The 19,766-nt window shown below is 41.5% G+C and overlaps 2 protein-coding genes and 1 long non-coding RNA gene across 4 annotated transcripts in view; 1 reads left to right on the top strand and 2 right to left on the bottom strand.

Moving 5' to 3' along the window:
- Positions 1 to 13,179, bottom strand: part of LOC133155536 (serine/threonine-protein kinase SIK2-like) — a 29,388-nt gene extending 16,209 nt beyond the window's left edge. The window contains exons 1-4 of the mRNA XM_061280937.1: positions 12,612 to 13,179; positions 9,169 to 9,285; positions 6,575 to 6,638; positions 839 to 1,000 (exon numbers count right to left, since the gene is read on the bottom strand). Coding sequence (XP_061136921.1) covers positions 839 to 1,000; positions 6,575 to 6,638; positions 9,169 to 9,285; positions 12,612 to 12,749 — 481 coding nt within the window. The 5' untranslated portion in view covers positions 12,750 to 13,179. The remainder of the gene's footprint in view (positions 1 to 838; positions 1,001 to 6,574; positions 6,639 to 9,168; positions 9,286 to 12,611) is intronic.
- LOC133155537 (uncharacterized) lies at positions 3,588 to 6,606 on the top strand. Of its 2 annotated transcripts, none has more exons than XR_009714686.1 (3): positions 3,588 to 3,702; positions 4,490 to 4,623; positions 4,730 to 6,606. It is a non-coding gene; the product is annotated as an uncharacterized LOC133155537 (long non-coding RNA). The 2 variants fall into 2 exon arrangements; XR_009714687.1 differs by having other exon boundaries at positions 3,613 to 3,698.
- Positions 13,180 to 14,596: 1,417 nt separating the features above from the next.
- Positions 14,597 to 19,254, bottom strand: LOC133155977 (chondrolectin-like). Its single transcript, XM_061281678.1, has 7 exons — positions 18,999 to 19,254; positions 17,299 to 17,605; positions 16,471 to 16,628; positions 16,247 to 16,297; positions 15,978 to 16,055; positions 15,775 to 15,889; positions 14,597 to 15,476 (listed from the first exon to the last, which is right to left on the bottom strand). The coding sequence occupies exons 1-7, from the start codon at positions 19,069 to 19,071 to the stop codon at positions 15,158 to 15,160; spliced, it is 1,101 nt and encodes a 366-aa protein (XP_061137662.1). The 5' UTR covers positions 19,072 to 19,254; the 3' UTR covers positions 14,597 to 15,157.
- Between the last annotated feature and the right edge of the window lie 512 nt (positions 19,255 to 19,766).

Below are 19,766 nucleotides of genomic sequence, written 5' to 3'. Positions count from 1 at the left end.
TCTCTTTAAATTGAGGTAATAACATCTCCACGCAAAAGGACCAATGTGCCAGTAAAATGACAGTAATACGCTTCTGTCAAAATTGACCTTTTCGGCTCGGAACATTGCGGATAAACAAACCGCTGATGTAATTTGATGTTCTCGAACAAATTTGCTCCTTATGTGTTGTTGAAACAATAGTAAAACACGGCACAGTTCAGTGGCACTACAAGCTATTGAGCATAAACAGAATTAACAGAAAGTCATTATCTCAGCCATCACTATTCTCTCCATTGTTCCACCCAGTGACATCCTGACTAGCTGCCTCTAAACACAGTAACTCTAAATTAGCATAAATACTACTAAAACTGTCCACATTGATTTCATCATGCCTACCTCTGGGATTGTTTCTCTTTGTCCTTCATCTTTAATGTTTCAAATATGAAGCTGTGGTGTCCCTGGGGAGGCATTTCACACTCTTTCCACATCGGTTTTGAAAGGATAGCCTTTTCCAGAATTTGCTCCGGCAAACAGTCATCTCACACGCAACCCCCAACCACTTCCCGACACAAAAGTGCGAATGGCCAGAGCAGGTAGTTAAGACATTTCTAAAGTGCGTCAGTCCTGACGCCATTGCGTGGCTATGGATCAAAACCTTTTGGATTTCACACCAACAGGGGAATACAGATGTTGACAAAATTGTTGCCCCATGCCCCCTCCACACCACTCAATGAAAGAAAAAAAAAGTATACACAATAACAATATTTATAATAAAAATAAATAATAATAAATAAGACATTGCTTTTGACTTGTCGTAATTTATTGCGTCAAAATATTTGTCTGTGTGTCATAGTCATACCTGCAATTTTAATATTCATGTGGCCATCCAGCAGCAGATTTTCTGCCTTCAAATCCCGGTGGACAATTTTGCGGTTGTGACAGTATTCCACTGCAGACAAGATCTGCCAGAACTTCCTCCTGGCCTCTATCTCACTTAGTCGGCCGTGCTTAGCCAGATAGTCTGCAACAAAAGTAGAGAGGCAAATGATTAAAATGATAAATGAAATCCTTGATCGGTTATAAAGTTATTTATATCATTTCAAATCACAGTGGTTTACAATATTTTGATGAGTGTTGGAGTGATACAAAATCACATGGTAATTTGTTCACAGTTAATCTCAAACCAATTTGACAGTTTCGGGAAATTTTGAAGAGGTCTGTTGGTGTGATCTTAAAACAAAATTCTTGGTCACCTGATAAAATTAATAGATTTAGAATCAGAGACTAGTAAAAACTGTTCAAATTTAAAAAAAAAAAGAATGGTAATAAATGCTAGTAATTTATCTATTTTTCTAAAAGTGAAGACAATTTTTAATTTTACTATTGACACATGAAGTCGATGCATGATTTGTCTTCACTGGCCACATAAAACGATGCGGTGGGCCGTATCTGGACCCGGCGCCTTGAGTTTGACACCCATGTCTTGGATGAAAATGCACATCCAATATTTTAAGTCGAGCAAAATATTTCCCACGAGCCAGCAACGCACATCAAGTGGCAAATTATTCAAGGCCTCAAAGTCTTGCGGAATAAAAGCATCTCGAGAACGTTAAGAATTGTTTTTCTCTTGCTCCGAGGGAATGTTAAATCACCCACGGCACGGTAGAGGAATTGCTAACATCAGAGAAAAGGCTACTGATTAGATAGTAGCTGGTACATTCCAAACGGGATGCCAGTCGGTGACCAGGGCCGCGTTTAATATTTTCATGTAAAGTTGCTAATCAAAAGAAACACAGCAGAGGGGAATGTGTCGAGGAGGTCCAAGAGAAAGGGACGTCATCCCTCCACGGTCTTTTGAGGCTGCAAGGAAACAGAATCCCCTGACGTGCCCTGGAGAATTTTAGGCAACGGGAGGAGAACCCCCGAGGACAGAGATTCAATTTGAGGTTTACTGCTTGACTTTGATATTTGATTCATTATCACTGTGTGTTGGATTAAGGAAAGACTATATCTATTATAGTTAGGCTGTTTACAACACTTGAAATATCTGAAGTGAATAGCATAAATAAATACAAAAGTTTTCTCAGCCGGTTCCCTTGACAGGAAAATATCAATCATGGTGTTTTGGACAAAAGCACACTACGTGTCCAACGTCAGGTTTAAGCACTGACCCCGTGTGAAGGGTTTGTTTCCAAAAGAGCGCACATACTTTGAACTCCAGTTGAACAAGCCATCTTTAATTACTGGGCCGTTAAGTAGGAAATGAGTACCCAAAGCGAGTCAAAGTCAAGCAGGATGAATAATCCCCAGATCCAATGTTGGCCAGGCCAAAGAACTCAACAGAACAAGGGTGACTCATAGCTGTATTAGGAAACAGTCGCTGAGCTATGCCAGAGAGCCGGCGGAGGAATTGAGAGAGTTTCGTAACAGCTGCTGAGGTTTAGACGGGACAAACAGTGTGTCTACAGGGAAGATTGCTGGATCGATCCTTGGCCTAGCTTTGGATCACGCCGCGGTCGGAAAGAGGGGAGAGAGAGAGTCTGCGGGTGTGAAGTACAAGGGGCAAAAAAAAAAAACACTCGGTCTTTTTCCACATCAGTAACCGATAGCCGAGCTGACCGACCACATTCGAGTCACATCTATGCCGCGTGTCGAGAGACGGCGGTGCTTAATTCCTTCTGGAGCGATTCAAATGGCTCGGAGCCAGCTGGAGCTCAGCTCGGTTTTAATATACTACAACTATGATTAGATTTTTTGTTTGGTTTTGACGCGTTTCTTTCAATAGGTTTGAAAATAAATGGATTGAGACGACTTGTGATCCAAAAAGAACATTTTCATCAATCCAGGCGGCGCTGTTCTCAAACTCTAATGTTACAATTGAAGCATCATCAACTTTAAAAGACATTAATGATTTGTCAGTAGATATAATTTTATAGTATCTAAATCCTATTCTAGCCTGGCGATTAAATTTCATTACTGTATATTTAGAGCTCTATTAATCTAATTTAGGTTCATAGGCGTAAGATTGAAGCATGATGTTATTCCATGTAATGTTAGTTTTATATTACAGCGAATCTTTGAAAGACTTAATTAAAGCCGAGACCCATCCAGAAATTGAAATGGTTCAGGTATTGTTTTATGTCAACAATACTATTTATTTTAAAGGTCAGTTCACTGCGAGGGCTCTACTGGGTGTAATTTTCAAACGATGATGGTCAAACTATTTCTTTTCTGACAGACAGAGCAAGATCCCCGAGTGATGATAACCGATACGAGATACTTGAAGTAGCTGGGGTCCAACAATTGTTTGTCTTTCAGCTTTTGACTGGTTTGAAATCTAATCTGTGATCACTTGACAGAAGCTGCACGCAGCTGGCAGACAATTTTCTACATCACTCCCATGCAAGCACTGGTACTGGTAGTTATTTCTTTCCCCCAGCGAGAATATTATTAACTTATTAACTACTCGCAATATTGTCTCGATTTCAAATAAATGAGATATGCGTGCCATGTACACATAGTTTGTTTATGCAACAGCACATGACATTCCACAGACAGGACGGGATGTATCGGTTTGGTTCCTTATTTATATAAGCTTTCGTCCTTGAAATCAAATTAGTCAAGTGTGTAAATGTGAGTTTCACCGATGATGTGACAATCACTCGTGTCCATGAGAAAACAGCTGCTGGTGGGATTACTTTACTCATGACTCCTTTGCGGTAGGTAGGTCAAAACATTTTCAAAGGTTCCCTCCGAGCTAACTATTATTCTTAAAATCCACAATAGTTTTGTAAATGTTCTCGAGTACAGTAACATAAAATATATGATTGAGACAAATGGGCTGATTGCTTTGCTGAAATATCAAAAGAGATGCAGATTGACAAGAAACACATTTTGTGCAGTCATTTTTTTTTATTACGAGTGACCCCATGATATGCCGGAGGGCTCATGAGCAAACGCAAATTGACAGTTTATGCAAATAGGGCGGTGTATCAGAAATAGGAATTCTTTGAAGGCAACAATGTTTCCTTCCTTTCCCATCAGGCAGACTGAGATCTGTGTGAGCTGCCAGCTTCGACGCTCCCCTCATCACGCCAGTAGTGCTTCCTTAAATATGCATGCCCTACATTTCCCCACCACCTTCCAAATTCAAATGGATGTCGCCACGCGCTTCTCCATTCTATTCTTCTTCCTATTATTCTATTGAGCCTCCACTCGCTGGACTGCTGCTGTATTTGCATTTGACCCAATTTCCAAGTTTGATATGTTTTGAAATCTCTTGAAGCGCAGCATAAGCGGCTCAATTCAAAATTGCCTTATTGTGGGGGGGAGAAATGTTTTGAAATACAAACAACTAGTTGGACCTTTAAGGTTCCACTCCTGGTGATTGTACAAACCAATGTAATAAAACACTTTCGATATCTGGTTGTCTGAGTCAAAGCGCCGCTGCTGCAACGGATGACGACATATACGCTGGCTCTTGCGTAACAATATTCCATTGTGCAATCAGGGCAAGGGGGTCAGAGGAATCGGGACACAATGGTTTTCTAAATCCCGGCGATGATCCGAGAGGAAATATACAGACTGTGCAATGTGAAATATCTATCCGTCATTGGTTATCTAAGAGAGACGCAAGCAAACGAGGTGAGAATGAAACGCGCCGGCAGCTGTACATGCCATCTCTCTCTTTTGGTCAAAGCAGCAGTGAAGCCGTCTATTTTTGATTTTTTTTTTTTCTTTCCCTTTTCAGTTTTTCTTACTGTCTGCTTCCTAGCGCTCTGTGGGTCACATGAGCGGGACTGGCAGTTGCTGAGTCAACATCACAAGTGGAACACTGGCCTCGAAGACACCACGCAAAGACTGTTTGTTACGTAGACTGTTGAGTAATGCTCTCTAATCAACTGTGTCTGGAATTAGGCTTCATACATTCTCAGACAGTCTCATTGGTCAGGTTGATAAGCGGATCGTAATCTGCTTGCATATCGTTCATATCGGATCAATCTTTCGGTGCCATTCCATTATACACGTCACAACTGTCGCTCATATTACAACTGAGCCGATGAATTAAATTGATGGATCCTCCATTATTGTCACAATTTCATATGACAATCGCTGTACAAACAAAAAATAATAGTTGCAAATTTGCAGGTCTCAGTAAATAGGTCTTTCACAAATTGTGATCCTAAGTAATCACATTTGGAAAACAGCTCTTTAAATATTTGATTGACTAGCCTGAGGTGTCATTAGACAATTGGAATGATTCCAGAAATATTTGTCTTTCAAAGAACTCTGCTGCAGTTGATGCAATCCTTGCAAAAAAACAAACAAACCCTACTTGATTTCTGGTCGCCAAGTATATCCCGTTGGCTGGGTTTAGAGATATCACACGGCACACACTTGTCTGGTCTCAACAGACAAAGATTCAAATCTGGTTATGTTCCTTCTGAGTGGCTTTATTTGTGCTAGGCATTGGCATAAACACGGTGCATCATCCAAGACTATATGTACGAAAATGCTTCCGCGACGACTTCCGCGACATGTGATAGCAGTTAAGGGGAAAAAAATAACTCTGTTCCTCAACATTCAATCAGACGTGTGCCTTCGACGCGACCTTCTGATGTTACATATTGCAAAGGGCTATAGATAGATACCATCGAACCATTCAGACTTGATTCAGAAAAAATGACTAAATGTGTGGGTGTGTTTCGTTCAGTCGTCTCGACCGACAGTCATTCATAGAGTCTACTTCACACTTGTCGGTTGTATTGTTGTCTGTGGGTGTGCAAGTGTTGAGTTTGAAAAGGGTATTTTTTTTGCGTGTGTTCGGGTCAAGGGGGTGCGAGATATTTCTATTCCTGGTACCTTTACAGGCCACATCATCTATGCGCCTTTGAAGAGTCCATTGTTAGTCGTCAGGCGGCGAGTCGCAAAGACCTTTAGGCTACAAATGGTGATTAATCTTTTCCACATGCTAATTTGCTACTGATGTGTTTTCAAAATTGTGCTTTTGAGAAATTTGGTCAAAACAATGACAACATTTGTGAGGTTTTCAGAAAGGTTCAGAGTATTATGTTCATGTGTGTGTATCAGTTTATGGCTTCATCTCGATGTTTGCCTATCCTGTCTCTCATACGTCAATTTTAATGTTACTTGTGTAGAGCAAATAGAGCTAATGGCTCAGCGGGTAAATAGTGTGTTTTTATGCTGCTACAGTCTGCAGATGCAAAACAACCATACCTTTAGCACTCATCGTGTAATCTACTGCTGTGAAACCTTTTATTTAATCAGCTTTAATGACATGCAGAAGTATGCAGAAACTAAATCAACATCAGTTCATTCTACCTCTCCTTTTGAAGTGACGTTCACTCACATGTGCAGCACGTGACATACACTTGATCGGGACATTGATCTCAGATTTCTATCATGGGATGACTGCCACCGAGGTCCGTAAACCACGTGACAGCTGCAACCAATCTCAAACGGTGATACTTGTTTGTTTAAAGCGACGCATCGGGGAAGGTATGTGGTGAAACAGAGCTGGGAGGGACACAAAAGGTTGTGCGTGCTGACAATGCATTTTGAAAAGATCACTCACCGAAGATCTCCCCATTCTTGGCATACTCTGTGACCAGGTAAAGCATGTTCTTTGTCTCCATCACCTAAGGAGGGCAGAGGGCAGTATTGAATGGAAATACACACAAAGACATCACACCCACATTTTTTTTTTTTTTTTGACCGCTGAAATAACCCAATCAACACTTCCACAAGGATCGAGGGGAAACAATGAATGTGTGGATAGTGGAGGTGGACGGGTAGATATCTGAATGGGACTCGAAAAACCATGGCTGTGCTTGCTCAATGCGGCGCTGTGTGGGAGGCGGAGACCCAATTTAGAAGCAGAAACATTCAGGAGATCAAACAGAATTAAATGTGGAGAGCGGAGGGTGAATCAGACACACCGAGCCAGACGTTCACACTCGGGATCCCACTCTTTTTGTTCATGATCAATTTTCCATCTGCTCCACTGACAAAAATCATTGAGTGAAGAAATGGTTTCTTGGAAAAGGTGCAGCATTGTTTCATAACACATTTTAGTTTGGGCTCTGCTCTGGTGATAAGGAAGCTTGAGTTATGCGTCAAGCAAATGAACAAACAAAAAAAAAGATTTCAGATTTTTGGCCCTCATTCTGGAATTTAATGTCTTCTTGTATTAGAGACTAATATTTAACTTTTTATTTAATTCAATGAATGTCATTGTGATTGATTTAGTTGATAATGGAGGTACTATTTATTTATTTTTTAAATTTGTTTATTCATTTATTTATTCATATCAGGCAGCTCTCTGCAGTATGCAAACCGCACCTGCATAGCATTAAAAAAAAAGTAATCCTAAAAGTGGTGACAGTGAGCCTCCCTAGCAAGCTATTGCGGTAGCTTTCGGTTATTAGCTGTCCCTGCCGTAAACAGACTCCTTGTTGTGACGACATGGCATGCAGGGAAATGACTCTCGCCCATTATGTGTCATGTCATAACATAAAATGCGGTACAAGTGGAGGGTTCATACTTGAAATTCCAGACAGGGCAAAGCGATGCCCCGTTGCTTTGTGACAAGTATGTAACCAGGCCCTTCTCCAATTATGATCTATGAACCAAGCCTTATGGTTGGCATGCTGAGCACACGAGTTGCAATCGCTCTTGTTCAGTGCTAAGTCAAGATAATGGCGAGGCATGTTAGCCGTCTAAAGAACCCATCTTGGCTCGACTTTTTAATCCAGTGGTGCATACTGGAAAAAAAAACATATACACCGCAATGTTGACTGCAACTATTTTTAAAGCATTCTAATGTGGTTATGTTTATTTAATTTTCAGGCTGATGCCTTGTACAGACAACACAAGCGCTCACCTCCATATTTATTCCCATTTTCACTAATGGATGATGGATTGGACGGTTGTCACAATCCTATTTTCCATTAAAGTGTATAGCAAACACAAAAACAATTGAATTGTCCCCAATGACACAATGTCACAAATGACAAACGAGAGTAGGGACCATTGTGCCTGTGCCTGCGTGTTTCCCTTTACTGGCTCAGGCGTCCCACTGGGCCACAAGGCCAACGCCGGTTTGAGACGGGAGAAGAAATCACTAATTGACCCGAACTGATTGGTTGGCTATGCCTTTGGAAAGAATGACACCCACCGAAATAACATGGCAGAATACTGGAACATGGCCACGTGGTTGTTGTGTAAGGATAATGAACATTTGTCCACTTTGTCCAAACAAACTAGGACCCAACAAGCTTATGTAATTTCGCAGATATTGCCAGTGTGTTGATGTTATTGTGTCACATAGGTGAAGTTTGTTTCCAAGGTACTTTGTTAACCAAATTCACCAGTTAAGCATGTTCAATTTGGGATTTTGGTACCGAGCTGCTGCCTTTTTTTAACACCACCATTAAATTTGTCATTAGCCTAAAAGTATTTGGATAATCTGTGACTAATCTTTGTGTATTAACCTTATTGACAACTCCTGGAGACTTATCAGAAAACTGATTGTGCCGTATGTCGTCTGCTTTGCATTGTAGCGCTCTGGAATTCCTGGCTCATTACATACCCCTAACAAACATTAGAAAATGCACAAAGAAAAATCTCCAAACAGATGCAGATCATTATAGCAAAGAGGGCGGGGGAGGTGCCTTCAGCAAAGCCAAATGAAGGATAAAGACGGATGCTGCAATGATCAGAAAGCGCTGACATGACGACTGCAGTTAAAGACCGCAATGTATTTCTAATGAGATATTTTACTCTTTCGTGACGTGAACCAATAATTCTTTTCAAAACTCATCCAGACACATTTCAGGTCTGGTCAGTTGTCATGCAAAGTGCACGTGACAAGGTGCAGAACACACAGACACATCCTGGTGTCAGGATCGTCAAGACAACTGTTTGTTTGCGGAGCATTAGGATGTGTCTTGGACAGATCCAATTCCCTTAGGACAACAGGAAAGGTGTCTAACTAGACAGTTTTTAGGAGCAACATTTTTTATTTAATTAATAATACAAATGAATAGAATTATATTAATTAATTTAATTATATACATTTATAATATAATTATATATACATTTTAACATCTGTAACAAAAATATTGACAAATTTCAAATATCCCCAAAAAGGGCCGAGTTGACCTTTACCTGATAGAGCTTGATGATATGCGGGTGATCCAGCATTTTCATGATCTGCACTTCTCTGTAGATCTTCTCAAGATTGACTGCATCCAACTGGGTCTTGTCAATGATTTTAATAGCCACCTGCAAAGAAATCCCACAAGATTTTAATTTTTATTTCATGAGTGCTTAGTACTGGCAAGTTTCTGAGACAAACTTGTTTTTTTTTTAACCTACTGTTCACTTTGTCATGCTTGTGATGGCTTTGTAAACATTGTTTGGCTTCTTTGGAAAAAAAAATAAAATTAAAATCTTCTTTCAACTTTATGGCCCTCATTAAGACTATTTTGGGCCGGGTCAAATAATTATTACTCGCCGGACCTCGGAGAACTCTCTATTGGTCCGCAGTGTTCTCTGAAGCTGCAAGAGCAAACAAGAGGACAGCCCAGTTCCCCCTCACAGCTGTGATTCCTCACGTACAAAGTGGAAAGAAACGCCACTGTGTTTTGAGAAAACACACACGGCATTGTGCTACTGTCCACATGCCCGGACCACAGTGCAAACACTACGTTGGTCAAAAGAAAACGATCGCACTGATAACTATGTCATCATAAATCATTCAGGGTCAACCGTTAAAAACATCATAGAGTGCTTTAGGATATTAATAGTTGAAATCCACCGTATGTGTCATTTTTACAAAGAAACGGCTGAGTGTGTAATGAAGCCATTCATGAACGATTACTGGCTTAATAAATTTCAACTGAAGCGGGATTTTCGCAATCGTGTTCATGATCTCGCAATCAACAACACGTTTTATTGTACGCCATTTTAGTGACTCATAAAAAAATAAAATGAATTACAACAGTTGTTCTCGTATAAAAGTCTTCCGTGATTTGCAGGGTACATCCGGAAAATTCAACTTCTGTTCATTTGAGTAGTTTCAGATTTCCAAAAAATGTTTTCACTCCAGGAAACAAACCCAATTATCCATTACAAAACAGTCAAATTTGACAAATTTGGAACTTGCTTGCTTTCGTTTAAGACTCAAAGAGAACTTTGACATGGACTTGAAGGAATCAAATCAAAGAACCTTGTGCATCTTCACTTGAGGAAAAGGCCTTCAACTCACACTGAAAGTTACGTACAGAGGATAAGAGCTTTGGAAGATGAATGAATGAAGAAAAAAAAAAAACAACAGACAATTGGAACAATGCAAAGGTCAAAATGGCGTAAAATGACTTCCTGCAGAGGTGGACTGACTGGAGGACCAAAGCCAGCAAATCTATCGCATTCAAGTTGAAAAAATAGGTTATATACACACACTGGGCTAACCTTTTCTCATTGACCCCGCCAAAACACTCAATTGCGTCATACAAAGCGGACCCACAAAAAAAACGCTGGGTAATTTTACAATCTCCAGGTTGGACCAGGTCAGCTGCCGGCCAGTCTTGTGTGAGCTGTTAACACACGAGGGAAACTAGGGAATTGGCAGGTGTCTCATTTGTTTGACATGCATTTGCTTTGGGATTAGCGCTCCATGGCTACAAATGACTCCGGCTAGACTATCGCTGTATTACTTCACTTTACTAACCGGATTAACGATAAGAGTCTTACGATGTGCTGGCCAACAATGGCAGTCTTTAAGGCACCGCGAGCTTCGTCTTGGCAATGGTGCTTTTGTTGTACGTTATCACTGCTGACGTTACGCCTCAAACTGTTGAAAGGCCCAAGTGATCAAAGGTCCTTTTCGCAAGTCTCGTGGCCTATTTTGTCTTCGGCTCTGTGTGGTACCAAGCACGCAAGGCCCCCTTTGCAAGATGACGTCAAGAATTCGGATCTCTGTAACCCCCACCCCACCCCCCTCCTTGTGGCGCTTTGCCTGAGAGTGTTTCGAATGTCAAATCTAGCAATGTCAGTGGACTGCGTGCGTGCAGCTGAACACATCCCAAACACAGATCTCTCCAGTGTATCCTACTCTTCAGAACCAGAGGCACAAGAAACCCACTAAATCACGTCATGATTTGGCTTACGTAACCAGACCGCCGACCCATGAAGCTCGCCCCAGATACGGAACGGCTGTGTTTACACCCAGACAGGATCTTTGCTTGGTCGCTGGTTGGGATGGCTGTGTGGGTCATAAGCACAAAAGGTACAGGTGCATGGTACATGGTGACACTTTGTGGGTCAGCTGCAGGGCACATGGTGGGCACAAAGACAGAGAAACTACCTTGGTCGCCACTCCTGTAAAAGCACAAGAATAAAATAGAGCTGCCCAACATGAACTGAGGTGAAATCATATATGGTTGTACTGTGTGTGTTTTCAGAACCCAAATAAAAATTGCTTAGTAATTAGCACATAAAGTATAAATGCAGGTGGCAGTGTCGGGGACAGAAAGTACAGGTTCTGTACTTGCTAAATATTCCGTGTTCATGGGTGTTCATGTCGCAGCTTTGACCGAGGCGGTATGACACCTGTGTTTGAGGAAAAAACAGTCGTTGGCAATTCTGTCACTAGTGTGTTCAAAAAAATGGCTGCTCTCAAAAATGTCATTTACATGTTACGCCGCTGCTGACGTCATCGCACATCTAAGAGCTGCAAGAGCACACAGTTGTGACAATTGATCCTGTTTTGCTGGGTTAGGCGTAAAATGCAGGTGAGAAAGACGTGGGAATTTTGCACGGTTTTGCAGCAAAACAGGATTAAAAACGAAGATGATGAAAACTAAGTTGCTGCATACGATTTTTTATTTTTTTGCAGGCTACATAAAAGGAGGAGGCAGGTCGAATCTGGTACAGTACAGTACTGTTTCAGTCACAGGCCATTCCATTGTAACAATGGAGAAAGATATTTACAGTTTTGACAGGCTTTTGAATCCTTTAAATGTCATAACATCCCTAATTCTTACCATATTGACAAAATTAGAATACCGTTTCTTAATTCCAACTCTTTACAGTGACATTCGTCTTGCTAGGAATCAAAAATAATAATTTTGTTATAACGTATCACCATATTGTGTCTTATTTCATGTCGCCAAGGTTGACATGTCTATTCTGTTTTAGTAACATGTCATTGGGTTAAAAAAAAAAAAGGATGACACAAATGTCCCATTTATTAGTTAAACGGTATCCAGACATCTTTCAAAGTGAATCATGATGCCAAATGAACGTCCACCATGGAGCCATGCATGTTTACAATTTGTGTTTCCCAGCAGCGCTCACGCTCATTGCTCTTACCGGCAGTGGAGCGTGCCAAGCAGGGTTAAACGTGCAGGCTGTCAGCCTTCCGCCAACCTGGGGGGGCTAACAACACACACTTCACCGAACCAACTTTGTTTTGCTTCCAAAATCTCGTCCCCAAATGCACAGGGCGTCAGTGGCTAAAAAGTTATGTAACTCGAATCGAACTCCACAGTAGCCTAAGTTAGCTTCCAAGCTAACCACTTCGCAATACTTTTTTTTTTTCAACTCACCTCCGTCTTGGCTATACGATGTCGGGCCAGTTTAACAACGGCAAAGTTGCCCTTTCCTAAAGTGCGCTCGATGTCGTAGAAGCCCACACGAACCGGACCCCGGAGCAGCGGTTTCTGGACGCTGTCAGCCATGACCATGCTGTTCTCGACGACGGGACTGTCTCGGCGGCGGAGGACGAGCTGGGGGGTGATGATGGTGGCGTGGGGTGCTCACACGGGTTTCTTTCAGCTTTTGCACACCAACAAGCTTAAACTAACCACCGGCTTCTGCCTCCACCACCGCCGCCATTCGAAGCGTGTCCATTTAAAAAAAAATACTTTAGTTATTTGTCGGCGTATTCTTTCAAAACGGCGGGGACACGAGGAGGTCCATTCTCTTCTTTTCTCTCTCTTTTTTGGGGGGGGGGGGCGTGGGGGCAAACCCTGTATGTCACCTTCCTGCAGCCACAATGGTGCTCTACTGTTTCCGAATCAGCTCGCGGTCCTCTCTCTCAGCCAGCCAGCCAGCCAGCACACACGAGTTGCCTCGCAAAGAGGCATCATGTTCTCCGCCTGACGTGCATTGACGTCAAAGCCATGGGGGTATTTGTACACGGGGCGGGGCCACGGCGCCGCTCCACACTTCGGTGCCAATCGGTTGCCACGACAACCAGACCCACCTCTTACGTCAACCGGTAAAATTGCTCTTCCGAAATGCATGTTTGCTCTACTGCCTTGCCTGCCCATCCATCGCCCTTGCTTGCATGCATAAGGTAACTTTCTTTTGTGCAGCTCATGCAGGTGCTTCATAATTTTTTTTTTTGCGAGGTACGAAAGGGGTTAATGTTCATATTCAGCTTCATTTGCCTTTTTTTGTCACGTGGGTCAAAAAAAAAAGTGCCGTGCAGCATGTGTGGACATTCTGTACATTCTTTGAAATTTGGAACTTCTGAGGACGTATAGTTGTAATGCATTACAGATCCTTATGATGCGTACTAAACAATTATAGAGAAATCTAATTAAAACTTCATAGCATTGATACAAGTCCTCGTGATATACAGTACAAAACATTTTATCAGCCCCAAGCGTCCTGATCAGCTACGTCATAGCACCTCTTGCAGGCTAAACAAGGCAATTGCAACAAGGCTACGTACAGTAATCCCATCAATCCATCCATTTTCTAAACGGCTTATCCTTATTTATTAAACCTTTATTGAATGGTGGATCCATACATCCAAATCTTTCACGGGGGCTGCTGGTGAACCCATCTTTAGTGACAGCACACTCCATGAACTGGGCTCCTGTCAATCAAAGAGCACACATTTGTCAATCAACAAGTCACATTCACAAGAATGGACAATTTCGTCTTTAGTTACATGACTGAACTAACAATATCTATGCAGCTACATCTATTTAAATATATACGCAATATGTATTATTTACATACAAGGTATGTTGCATCTATACAATAAACAATATAAATAGTATACCGTATGTACTGTGTATTAATACAGTACAATGTGACCAAGCAAGTGTCACGTTTTGATGTACAGCCCACAGGCAGCTGTCTCCCACTGAGCGGTGGACTGTAGACAGGCAGAGCTGTGCTCTGAAGGCCCCTGCTGTCACGCACTAGACTTCCTGAATGTAAGAGTTCCAGATGTGCTTTTGGCATTTCCTGTCGAGCGTTCTCCAAGAACATACTCAGCCTCTTCTTGACTGGGTTGGCTGCAGCTTTCCATGACACACGTAGACCCGAACGGTACTCGTTCGGTCAGAGATTATTTGTGAGACAGGCACGCTGGTGAGTGAATCCATGACATGTCTAAAATTTCCTACAAATCTGTTCATTGTCACGGAAGTTTATCGAACAGTCAGGTAGGCTCACAGCTTTATGCTTCGCAGGGGTCACGTTACGTTCTGTCATCCAAGGTTCGACATGTCCTGTTTCTTTACATCAAGAATGAAATGACGTCACTCTTCAAGTTCAGAGGAAAAGGCCAGAATTATCCTGCTGAATCATTTTATTAAATGAATACAACCTCGCAAGAAAACATGCTGAACCAAATATAGAAAGCGCTGCATTTGCGGGCAAGCTGACAAGGCGGAATATTTGGGTTAATCACTGGCTCTTTGAAATGAAAACTGCTGTTACATAACTCGACAGAAATGATGGATAAAAGGGGACAATGTAAACCACAAGAAGCAAAATGGATACAATCAAAACATCTGTGATTGCATAACCTGCTTCACTCATTCCAGACATTAAGCATGCGGGACTGTGTTGAACGGATTCTTTTATATGCAGCAGTAATTGAGTTTTTAGCCATTGATCAATTTTCTTTTTTGGTACATTGACAATATGCATGACATTAATAGTCTCAAGTCCTACTAGTTCTACTGTAGATCCAGAACAACGTGGTAGTATAGTTTCCAGTCACAGGCACATGTTCAGGTATCCTGCACCGGGCATGTGGTAGAGAAGGAGGATAAAGAATACGTCCTTTAGTCTGACAGGGTAAGATTCCTTAGCTCGCACCTGGCAGGCCGCAGAAGAGTGTATCATCCTACCCATAGATCTCATTTTCGACCCAACCAGGCTGAGGGCGACAGTGAGCTCCAGTGGTCTCGTAGATGTCATTTGTCACGAAGCCGCTCTCCCTGTCCGCTAAATATACATTCTCATACTCATTCCACTGGGGTTCCTTTGTAGCAGCATACGGGTACTTGGTTTTGAAGTCAGCTGGTAGGGTGCTGTCCGGAGTCAGGTGAGAAAGTCTGGTGATGTCACTGAAGGCATAGGGTCCTTGAATAGGGCAAGTTGATGCTTCGGTGGGCATCCATGGTTTTGGTTGGCCGGTTGAGTTTTTGGTTTTTGACTTTCTCCTGAAGGCAGAAAAAAAAGATAAATAAAAGCCTCTGATTCAATAGGTCTATAGACAGTTTGTAGGTAAGTTTGAGTTTAGAGTTGATATCCTTGCTCGCCACCAAGGCCCCCCCAAAGAAAAAAAAAATCCTAGATCCGCCCATGCACAGAAGTTCTCCAACCCAAATCCAGTCATAGTTGTAAAAACTTGAACAGTGCTAGTACTCAAAAGTGAATATTGCCCTGTTCATACTGTATCATGGAAAAGAGGCAATGTTTTTGGAGACGTTAGATAAATATTTGTGTTTTGGTTCATACCGCTTAGCTTGTTTGTAGCAGAAGAAGCCCGAAACCGCAAGCAATAGCAGCAGTAGTGCAGGAATGGTTGCGTACAGGATGTAGGGAACATACAAGGAGTTGTCGGAGAAAGATACTGAAAGGGAGAACAAAAAAAAACAGCTTTCAAAATATTATTCCAAAATATACTTGGTTGAGTGTAAAACAGTCCGTTTTCTTCCAACCTGATGACTCAGGCATTCCTACTTTAATCGTCTCGCCACTTGATGTTGTGAAGAATATATTTGGCATCACTGTAGGAACTGTGGGGAACAAAAGAAATGACTCCATGTTTATGGAAAAATAATTCAAAATGTCTTATTAATGATCCGTCCAGTTAGAAAGTGGAATCATAAGTTCGAAACTGAGCAAGGACAAACTGTATGTTTGTCTGAATGCATTTTCAAGCCTTGAGGCATCGGACACTTGAGACTTCATATGGTACATGTTGTACCTGCATGTGCTGCGTTCCCTCGCCCTGCTTCTGTAAATACTGTCGTCTTCTCTGAAAATATAAAGAGATTGGGTTTCCTCAGTTGCACAACATACGGTTATTTAATCAACAGGTACAGCACAAAAACCAAAACAAAAAAACCACTAACAGACTATGAGAGTTGGAAACACTGTACATGCTGATTTAATGTCAGAAAACTGTATTTATGTGTTCCTGTGGCTCACCTTTTGGATATTTGCAAACGTAGTTGTTCTTGGCATTGCAGTTGTCGTCATTCCACTGGAAGAGGAAATGGCCTTCCTCATCGGGTGGTGCAGACGGTTGGTAGTAAAGAACCACACACGTTTCCCCGCCGCAGGAAGGCTCGTCCCAGTGCCAGTTCCTGAAAGGCACAAGGTTCAAATGCTCAAATTAATTTGAATCGGAATCTCTTCAATCACTCCAGTCACTCTATTCTATAGCATTGATTATTTGGCCACCCCTGGCCACCCCCTAGCAGCTCCCCTGCACACACATATGCGACGTGAATATAAAGAAAACTGAAAAACAGAAAAAGTGCTGTCTATAATGGTGAACTGTCCCACGCAGAGCATTTGAACGAGACTCCATTTTTTAGACTACGGTCCAATCCCTAATAACTACCATGTGGCCTGAGACAAAAAATGAGTTTGACACCGCTAATTTTGAAAATATGGTGAACCTCACATGCATGTTTTGGCATGCGGCTGAGTACCCAAAGACAACTCAGGCAAGCCCAGGAAGAAATTTGAACCCATGACCTCTTGACTGTGAAGCAGTACACCCTCTGCTTCCTATATTGTTATTTCACATCATTTTGTTTTGCTGTGTAAAACTGCTAGAGCTAACTGGATATACTCCCAACAATGACTCATTTAAACCAATAGTGATTAAATTTTTTATGACACCGGCTATTTTCCAATTTTTTCCCCAAAATAATGTCTGTGGTTATCAGTCTTGAAGCAGCAGTGGAAACACCAACATAGCACACGCAAGGACAATTTCTGAGTTGCATCTGTGAAAAGAAAAACAACCTGAACTTGGCTTTGCTCCCGTCCAGCCAAAAGTACTGGGACGGGCATCCCGGGTTGACGCTGCCAGTCCTGAAACGCTGCGGGCTGCGTCGAAGGCCAATCCAGAAATCTCCATCGGCGGCGTGGAGCTGCTGTATGAATCTTTCGATCAGTCGCTGCTCGCTTTCTGTTTCGATGCTGAGGAGATCTCCTCCGTCCGATCTGCAGGCCTGTCTGGCGTCTTGGTACGTCAGCCTTCGCCTGCTGTCCTGGATGTAGGACACTTTATAGCATGGACGCTCCGTCCCTCGCCGGCAGATCCTTTGGCCTGGACAGAAACATCAGCCATGAGAGAGAGAACAAGAGGCTGACCGTGGTTCTCACGTGGTTGAAAAATTAGAAAGCAAATGGGGCTGTATTGCACTGGGAATGCCTACACAGCAGAGATCATCAATGATATTTGTCAGAGGACCAGAATTTCATTATCAATTTCAATTATCAAATAAAAGTTAAATAACTTTTGTGACATAGGTCACAAATGAAATCCCCATGATGTAAAGTAGGGCCGCCAGTTACTTTACATCATGGGGATTTCATTTGTGACCTTAATTTCATCATCGGCCAGTTTGCTAATTTTCTTTTAAGTTGAACCAGGCAAAAATATATATTTTTGGGGGGTTATTTGTTTTGCAAAAACATCGCTTTCATTTCTTTTTCAATTTCAACCGCATTGCTGCTTTTCAAATCTTTTCTGTTACAGACTAAAAGAAAACAAAATTAATAAAGTTATTCATTATTGTGTGTGGATGTAAATTTATATAAATTTCACTGAGTTGCAGGAGTGTGAGATGCTTTCTGCTTTTTTAAGAAGACACAAAATGTTTTCTTCTTAACAGAAAACAGAAAATAACTAGGAAGCACTGTCACTTACCAGATATTGAATAATTGATTGCTTTTCAACATTTTATGAAATATATATATATATATATATATATATATATATATATATATATATATATATATATATATATATATATATATATATATATATATATATATATATATATATATATATATATATATATATATATATATATATATATATATTCAGTAATGGACCGAGAGAAATACAGCCAATGTATCCTAACTTATCTTCCTTTATAAAACCTAAAATATCATTTGGACTTGATTACCAATTTGTCAGCACTGACACTAGTTTTTTTCACCCAACAATCACAACATTAAAGTGAAGGATAGACTGCTGTCTGCAACTTTTGTATTGATTTTGGCGGAACAATTCATTCCTGTGCAACTTTCTGATCATTTTCATCTGTTATTTTGGCTTGACAGCTTTGGCCCAAATATTTGAATTATATGAAAAACTAGTATAAAACCAACCCCGCGAGTGATTTGTGATCGTATTTCCTGCTACTGGCGTCAGGATTGAAGCTGTTTAGTCGAACTCAAGATGGGACCTCCTGACTGAGCAGCTGAGACGAAAACAACATGTGGCTGTTGATATTTTCCACATCACGCCGCCTGTTAATAATAACAATACCAACGCGCTTTTCCCCTTTCTCAGTCCCTCTCACAATATTTAAAATCTCAGCAGATTGTGCAAAAACAAGCAATTGTTGCCGATTATTATTAAATGCAAGAAGACGCATGCAATTTTTAAAATAAACTAGAAACTCCGAGTCAAGCAAGTGTTGGCGTCTTACCATTGATTTTAGAAGCGCACCCATTGTGGAAGAGGAAGGCGATCAGGGCGCCGAACAGCCTCATAAAATCCATCTCGACATGTTCACGTCGGTGTGCTGCTGCGCCGTTAGAGCGAAAACAAACCGAAATCGTTGAATCACGCCGTTTTCGCGACAGAAAAACTCGTGACGAACACGAACGCGCACCAGGGCCAACCAAGACTCGCGATGAAATGGGATGTGGATGGAAAAGTGGGTCGTGCGCTCGGCGTCTGACAGAAGGGGGGATGAGACCACCAGGGTCCCCCCTCCTCAGTTAAAAAGACAAAGCACAAAAAAGTAATGTCACTTTATAATTTGAAGGAATCTGATCAGCACAAGAGGCATCTCTGTTTTTGTCTTACATTGTTGAACATTTCATAATAAAGTATTTTAAAAATAATGTACTTAATTCAAAACTGTATATAGTTCACAACATTAATGTGACTTTCAGCATTTGCAAACAAATGAAAAGTGAAATATTTTTCGAGATGGGAGATAAACAACTGAAACAATCGGATTGCATAAATGTGCACACCCCTTGTAGTTTGGGATGTGGCCGTGTCACGAGCTTGATGCAGTTAGTTTCTGGGTGCATGGACATCTGACCCCCCCCCCTACACAGATCACAAAGAGTGAATGCCGTCTGGGGAGAAATAACACATAAGGAGAGCACAGAGTCAATCTTGACTTGAAAAGCAGCAATGAAGTGTGCTAAGAGTGTGAGTGAGAGCGGATCTGCTGTCAAAC

The sequence above is a fragment of the Syngnathus typhle genome, linkage group LG6 (genome assembly GCF_033458585.1).
Source record: "Syngnathus typhle isolate RoL2023-S1 ecotype Sweden linkage group LG6, RoL_Styp_1.0, whole genome shotgun sequence".
NCBI lineage: Eukaryota > Metazoa > Chordata > Actinopteri > Syngnathiformes > Syngnathidae > Syngnathus > Syngnathus typhle.
Note: the sequence above shows the minus strand (reverse complement) of the source record. Positions and strands in the feature narration are given on the sequence as shown.

Coding starts and splice junctions, on each gene's coding strand:
- LOC133155977 (XM_061281678.1), bottom strand. CDS start 19,071: ATGGATTTTATGAGGCTGTTCGGCGCCCTGATCGCCTTCCTCTTCCAC. Junction 16,629..17,298: donor GGGAGCAAAGCCAAGTTCAG/GTTGTTTTTCTT, acceptor TGTGCCTTTCAG/GAACTGGCACTGGGACGAGC. Junction 16,298..16,470: donor CGTTTGCAAATATCCAAAAG/GTGAGCCACAGG, acceptor TTATATTTTCAG/AGAAGACGACAGTATTTACA.